The 7,797-nt window shown below is 39.4% G+C and overlaps 1 protein-coding gene across 2 annotated transcripts; it reads left to right on the forward strand.

Annotated features, from left to right (window-relative positions):
- Positions 1-222: 222 nt before the first annotated feature.
- Positions 223-6,925, forward strand: LOC148410227 (chromobox protein homolog 1-like). Of its 2 annotated transcripts, none has more exons than XM_088436124.1 (5): positions 223-255; positions 2,136-2,361; positions 2,517-2,679; positions 4,319-4,413; positions 5,411-6,925. In XM_088436124.1, the coding sequence occupies exons 3-5, from the start codon at positions 2,578-2,580 to the stop codon at positions 5,559-5,561; spliced, it is 348 nt and encodes a 115-aa protein (XP_088292250.1). In that variant the 5' UTR covers positions 223-255; positions 2,136-2,361; positions 2,517-2,577; the 3' UTR covers positions 5,562-6,925. The 2 variants fall into 2 exon arrangements, with proteins under 2 accessions (XP_088292250.1, XP_088292249.1); XM_088436123.1 differs by having other exon boundaries at positions 225-476.
- The last annotated feature ends 872 nt before the right edge of the window (positions 6,926-7,797 follow it).

Raw genomic sequence — 7,797 nt, forward strand, 5'->3', positions numbered from 1 at the left:
TTACTCTAATTAAAAAAAAACATCCCTCCAACCTGTGAAAAGTAATTTCACGTAATGTATTATTTATAGACTTTTTCGGGTTTGCGCAACAGGGGCGTCATTTCAACCGACTGCAGCAAGATGGCAATTTTTTTGACGTATATACAATCCGTGCACGAGGCATCTAGGTTTTTTTCGTTAACAAAACACCCATCATCCTTTGCTCTAACGTCACTTCCGGTATTTCTGTTGGCGGGTAGACGAGGATCAGTGACGGTGAGCTAGCTGTGCTGCAGAAGCTATTGTATTATTTAGCGTATAGCCATTTGGATGGACAAAGAGCCCAAACTCCACCGAACCCCAAGTTGCGTTTAAGCCATATTTACTGCAACCTGGCCCGTTATTATTTCATCAAAACAGCATAGAAACAGAATCACACCGTAAATAGCGCGACACGAGAAGCTAATTCAAGATATCTGAAGTTTACAACGTAAACGGTAAGGCTTTCGAGAGCTTGCGGATGAAGAGAAACACGCCATCGCCATGTTGTTACCCTGATGCAGAAGCTTTCCGGCTTTTACATTTTTTTCGTGATTTGGATTAAAAAAAATTCAATTTTCCAACGGTCTCGGAATGAAATATGCCCACTTACTTGTTGACGCATTTGAACAGGCCAACCACCGACCATTCATGACTTGAAAACTATTGGAAACGAGCGCCAGTAGTTGGGCGTGATTTAAATGATTCTGTTCCATAAGTGTTTGTTGATGACTGCTTTAATTGTCTTACAAATTTCTAATGCCCAAACGTTTAGCAATGACCTCCCATTTCTCCAAAATCATCCGTTCTCAAACAGCCATTCAAAAGTGTTAATAGAGGGTATTCAGGTGAAAGTTTTTCAAGGTATTTTTGTATGTAAACTAACACGTGACTTGCACAGCTAGGACTTGTTAAAAATTTTGCTAAATGCGTGTGTTTTGATGATGCATGTTTCAGATATAAAAGCGGTATCTGGCTCAGTCGTTACCTATTCTGTAGGTAAAATAAAAGTATCAATGTGCAGTATTTTGTACATATTCTAAGTGATTTAAATATCAATACATGTTTTCTGCTATTGATAATATTTGCACCTCGCTTTAAAGAAGTGCCCCCCCCCCAAGCCCTCCTCCAAAAAAAGTTTAGAACTCCCGCTCAGACTTTTCCACAAATGATATAGAAAGCAAGTTTTTTTGGCTAGCTTTAACATACATTTGGTGTTTTTGATCAAAAATAAGTTATAAATTGAAATTATTTTCAAAGTTCTGTTGAGTCAACTCTGCAAGCATCCAAGAAACCAATCATATTCTGCTCCATTACCATTATATACACTATTAGCTGAAATTTTGACTTCATTATACCACAGAAAACCGTCAATCCATTTATTGACCCACGACTACACAGTACGCAATTTGTTTGCAGCTGCTGCACACAGATTTTTACATAACATATATGAAGTCCATGCTGCTGCAGAGCACGCTCCCTTAAGTGCAGTGTTGCAGAAATGATTTCAGGAAAGGAGTACAGGCAACAGTTATGACTTATATATATATATATATATATATATTTTTTTTTTTTATTTTTTTTTTTTTTTTAAACCAGTTTGGAGCTGGTTTGTGTGACCTGAAGTGTGCCAATGCTCAGAGGCTTGGATCCTTTGAAAATCCGAAAATCATATCTGGGTTTTTGACTTTTTGTTTGTCCGTGTGTGCCCTGTAACTGTCTGGCAACTAGCTAAGAATTTCTCCCGCCTACTGCTCAAAGCCGACTGGGATAGACACCAGCAAGCCTGCCTTATGATGATAAGTGACTTTAGAAAACGGACAGACATACAACAAACTCAATTTTGCCTGAAACCGTTGTCAAGTATTCAAAATTGCATTGTACTCTAGCAGAAGTGGCCATTCCAACCAGACTCAGCATTTTGACACTATTACTGGATGATCCTGTCACATTACTATAAAAAAGGAAGACAAAACCTTTTATTTCAGTAAAACTGGTAACAAAAGAGAATTCATGCATAGAGTAAATTTTATGCATTTACTATACATGCAGATCACATTCATCCAGAATCTAGAGATATTTTATACTCTCATCATATTTGTTTGGTTCTGTAATAGGCTCCTCATCGCACATCAAGCTGGCTACTGTAGCAGTGAAAACGGGCGATGCGGAGGTGGAGGAGCAGCAGCAGCCCGTAACGCCTGAAACTACAAAAGCAGCTGCAGATGCGACAGCATCACCAGAGGTGGAAGAGGAGGAAGAATATGTGGTTGAAAAGGTTTTGGACCGAAGAGTGGTTAAGGGCAGAGTGGAGTTTCTGCTGAAATGGAAGGGTTTCTCTAAGTGAGTCCATGGCTATATCTTAAGAAAGATGAACATGTGATGCATGAACTGTTGTGTTTAAAAAAAATGTGAGGAACTCGTTTGAAAAATCTTGCTTGATTTGCATGCTAGGGATTGTTACAAACTTGTTTCCCTGTCTGCTTATGTCTGTTCAGTGAGGACAATACATGGGAGCCAGAGGACAATCTCGACTGCCCTGATCTTATTGCAGAATTCATGCGAAAGTACAAAGAGAAAGAAGAGAAAAAGAAGGAGGGCAAGAGAAAAGTTGCCAGTGAGACAGCAGGCACACCAGAGGGCAAGAGGAAGAAAGAGGAGGTAAGAGGGAGGCCACAATGATGCTTATGGTCTAATTTCTCAGTATTTTTCTATACAAGCAATTGCAATGTGTGATTGGCTCTCCCTAAAGGTTTCGAGTTAAAAAAAAAAAAAAAAGATGATTGTTTCATATAGTCTTAACTATAGTCAATACTCTTAAATTATTATTCAGTGGGCCCCCGGTTTATGAGACCATTCCTCGGTTGGGATCAAAACGCGAATTCGCTGTATGGCGGGCAATTCAAAACTATGTTGATAAACTAATGGGTGTAAAACCCTAGGCAAAACATGAAAATTGTACATACATATTAAAAATTGGTATCAAAATAGTATATTAAGTGCTACTTATATATTATACATGCATACAATTAAATAACTTCATAAATGAAAAAATATATATAAAGGAGTTATTTATCTTTGACGCTTGTCATGGCCATATTACCGAGTAAGGGTAGCCCAGGCTAGGCTAGCTTAGCTTTCTTCGTATTTCTTGATTAGCTTCGTTTCCATATAAATCATCTTATTTCTCTCTTTAACATCACGAGCAATCTTGGGACTCATGGATAACAAATTCAAGTTTGAATTAAGCACTAAAATGCATAATAAATACCATATTGAAAGCACTGTCACACGAGATCAAGTCTTTAGGCAGCCATCTTTGTGACCCTGTGCACCGACCAATGGTAGACCAGCATCTTCGTGACCCCATCACGTTGACCAATAGCAGACCAGTATCTTTGGGGGTCGAGACACCGACCAATAGCAGACCAGCATTGTAGTGACGCATTGCAGCAGAGGCAGTTGGACGCCAACAGAAAATAAGAGCAATTACCTAAAGACGCCTCAAGAGGAAGGCAAAACAACAAAAACAACCAACCCCGCAGGTCATGACAGTTGTTGATGTTAATTGTAAAGCAGAATAAATGCCCTAAAGAGGGATGAAAAAAAACTCAGTATTTCAAATCGTAAGGTGAAAATAATGTAAGCCAGGGACTCGATAAACTGGGGGTCCACTGTATATAATACACGGAGGGGTCAACAGAATTTCACTGTGTGGTTTCATGCTATACATGTGACAATACTCTACAATCTACAGTAGCTAACTGGTTCTTGTGTGGAGTTTGCGTGTTCCTTCTGTACTTGCAAGGCTCTTCTCTGGCCTCTCTACTCTCCTCTAACATTCCAAAAACATGCATGCTAGGCATATTGGACACTCCAAATTACCCTTAGGTGGGATTGTTAGTGCTCATAGTTGTTTGTCTCCATTTGCAACCAGTCCAGGGTGTCCCCCACCTACTGCACAAAGACTGCTGGGTTAGGCTCCAGCAAGGCAGCGACCCTAGTGAGGATAAGCAGCTATAGAAAATGGGATCGGATATAAATACACTAAGGTCCTTCAAAAATCAACATTTACAACAATTTGAATTCTGTTAGGTTGAATCCCCTAGTTTTGGGGGGGATGCATAGTTTGGGCGTGTACATTTTTTAAAGCTCCAGAGCCATCAGTTCCTTAGGAAAAATACACTGAAGCCTTAAACTTTCAAGACATATTAAAAGACAGCCGGAAAGTAAGCTCCAAGATTTTTTTCAACAGGCAAACTCACCCAATGTTTCATGTGTTTGCTTTCCTCATGTCAAGGGTGAGAAAGTCAGAGGTTTTGGGAGAGGTCTTCAACCCGAAAGAATTATTGGTGCAACAGATTCAAGTGGTGAGCTGATGTTCCTAATGAAATGGTGGGTCCTCTTTCTATTATTATATTTTATTATTAAAAGTATTTATTAATAGGGCTATCACTGTCGAACATTATTAAAATGACTCATCCTGTTAGAATTTTGATGCACCAATGTTTGAAATATTGATGAAGAGATAGAGGACGTCCGTGAGTCAAATCGGTGGAGCTGTTTTGTTTCAGTCATGATGACTTTTTGGTATCTTAGACATTAAATCTTTCAGTGCCAAGCGTTATTGGAAAGGGCAACCTCTAGAGCAGGGGTCATCAACTCCGGTCCTCGAGGGCACCTATCTAGCAATTTTTGGGTGCAACTCCACTCGGAAGCACCTTATTCAAATTAACAGGATCATTATCAAACATCTGCAGAGCTTCCTGATAAGATGTTCATTGGAATCAGGTGCTTCGGAGTGGAGTTGCACTCAAAACTTGCTGGATAGGTACCCTCGAGGACCAGGGTTTCTGACCCCAGCTCTTAAGTGCGGAGTATATTTAGCCCCCAATCGCAACAATTTGTTACTCAATATAAGATGTAGAAACGCCTCTAAGAGTCATTTCATCATTTTAATAACACGCCTTGTGTTATAATTGGACACTCATGATCTATGTGACCACTAAAGTCAGAGGTAGACTTATTGTGTTTATGTAAAATTCACCCAAATTGAGTTGTTGTTTTTTTTTTGTTTTTTTGTTTTTTAAAGCGTGGTGGGGGGGTCATCTTATAAGTGAGGTCGACTTGTACTCAAAGAAATACGCTAATGCCTTTTGGAGTCTTTTGAATCTTCCCATGGCTTATTTATGCACATTAATACAAATGTTCACCTTTTTGTTACCTTTCTGTTGTCACAAATGGTAAATGCTTTGTAATTGGAGAAACACATTGCTAAAATCACATTACTGAGAGCGCTTTTACAAAATGCTTGCACCCTCGCTCAAACAGCGCTGTTCACCGAGCAATTAAGTGTTCCTTATTTTTGCCTCCCCCTCCCATTTCATACCAGGAAAAACTCAGATGAGGCTGACCTTGTCCCAGCCAAGGAAGCCAACGTCAGTTGCCCCCAGGTGGTCATCTCTTTCTATGAGGAGCGCCTCACCTGGCACTCTTATCCCACAGAGGAAGAAGAGAAGAAGGAGGAGGAGAAAAAAGACTAGATGAGTGGATGCATAGCAGGAAGGAAAAGTGAGGAGGTGCAGGGTTCTTATTGAAAGTACAGTACATATACATGAATAGCGCAAAAAAAAAAATGGAAAGGGGTTTTAATTGCCAGTGTTACTTTTTGTTGGGGGGAGGGATTTTCTGTGATGTGAGGATACCAACTCCACATTTAAAGTTGTACTCCTATACTCGTATTGTGGCGAAGATTTTTTTTTTTTTTTTTTTTTTATGTCAACCATTAAATTGTGTCCTTTGTTGTCATAAGCGGAGGCCAAAATAGGTACGCAGTGAATCAGTGGAAACTGTTAATAAATCTTATACAGTCTGTGCAGAGGTGTCAATTCATGTTGACCGGGCTATTCCAGGCAATTTGGTCTATTTACCAAAGTCGTGTGTGTGTGAAAAATGAAGATGGCAGGCAATATTTTCACAATGGTGGTGAAAGACAGTGTTAAACAAGGCGAGCATTTTTGCTAAATAAGTCGCCTTTTCTCCTCCCATCTGCACCCGATGTTCTTTCGTCTTTTTTTTTTTTTTTTCCTGGCTTGTGTGCCTGTTTGTCCTCTGGCCTATGTCACAAAGTTAGCATGACATTTTTGCATTGACATTGATGCCATAATTTGGAATGTGGCAAAACCTAATCTGCTTGTGTTAAGTCTGTTAGCATAGCTGTACACTATTTTTCACCTAATACGGTGCTGTAACAATCATAATCATTGGGATCATTTGAAATTGGCCTTGCCGGCGTCAAAGCACGAGACCGTTTTTTTGATTTTGTTTTGAACGTAGTTATTGCACAATCAGCCTGGTTTTTAATCAGTTAATGTACTCTTTTCAATGAATGATGCAATAATTACCCTGCATTCTTTGTTAGCGTAGTCTGAAACACTGATGTTCAATATGCATAGCTAAACCAAAATAAGTATGATTACAGTTCGTAATTTCCTACACTGCAAATGGCATTTTGGGTGCAAGGGTTAAAGGAGAAGCATATTTTTTACCCTCGTGTTGTTTGGAATTAAAAAGCGATCGATCCAGCCTCCTTTTAACTCTTCACCCCATTGTTACAGTTTGCTCTTCCTATGTAATGTTAGTTTAAAAAAAAAACAACAAAAGAAAGTCATTCAGTAGTGTAAGGATGTAGGCAGCTGGGTTCATGTCACAGCCCTTTCATTTCAGCTCTTTAAAAGTCTGCCTTCAAATGTCCATTTCATCATAGGAAATTTAGGACACAAATAAAACTATGCCTCGTCACGTTCTGCTTGCATGTTCACTGATTGTGTGTGCTTTTGGGTTTTGCTTGAATACTGTTTTGTCAACCGCTTTGTGCAGTTTTGCATCATAAATATTTGAAAATTCAGCTCTGAGCCATTTTCTCTTTCCTAAGCGTCATGTCTTTTGAAACAACTAGTGTTTGTACTGTAAACTAGTTTTCTGCCCCACTGCTCATGAGTGCAGTTCACTTTTAAAGGGATAGCGTGTAAGATTTAGACTTTTTCATTATGGACAGCGAGAGGCTCTGCAGGTGCTGCATTGACCATTGTCTATAACAAACATGGCCGCCTCCGAAGAAGTGCCACCCCCCATGTAATTTGATTTAATGATAACTACGCATATGATCATATTTACAACATACTGATGGTCATTAAGAACACATTCATTTGCAAGTTTTTGAAGAGAGACACTGTCACTTTAAGCAACTGCGTTCACAGACAAAAAATATTGGAATCCACCTTTATCTGAGGAAAAGGTGAGGGTTCCTAACTTTTAACACCTGATGTGTGTGAGGGGTGGCACTGAAATGCTTGTCTTTACCCCTTTGCAATTGTGTTTTTTTTTTCAAGATTTTTGTTTTCATACAAAGTCTCTGTTGTACAGCAGTCTTGATTCTGAGTCTTTTTTGCTTTCATCATATTAGTATAGTCCTTTTGCTTGTATCTAACAATATCACCATTATTGGCTGAGTCATCCATTTGTTAAACTGTTTAATTAAACTTTTTGTGTGTGAATTTGAGCCAGGCACAGTTCAATCACACAGCTTTCAATAAGTGATCTCAGAAGACTCACAGATATGGGACTTACAATTTAGCTTGAATTAAATATTGGGATTTTTAGCACATCCACCTCATGGTTCAGGGACCGGAGTCCCAACTCACCTTGCTCGGGCCTTCCTGTGTGGCATTTGCATGTTCTCTCCAGGCACTCCAGCTTCCTCCCACACTCCAAAAACGT

This window comes from Hippichthys cyanospilos, chromosome 16, assembly GCF_059441005.1.
Source record: "Hippichthys cyanospilos isolate Australia breed blue-spotted pipefish chromosome 16, RoL_Hcya_1.0, whole genome shotgun sequence".
NCBI lineage: Eukaryota > Metazoa > Chordata > Actinopteri > Syngnathiformes > Syngnathidae > Hippichthys > Hippichthys cyanospilos.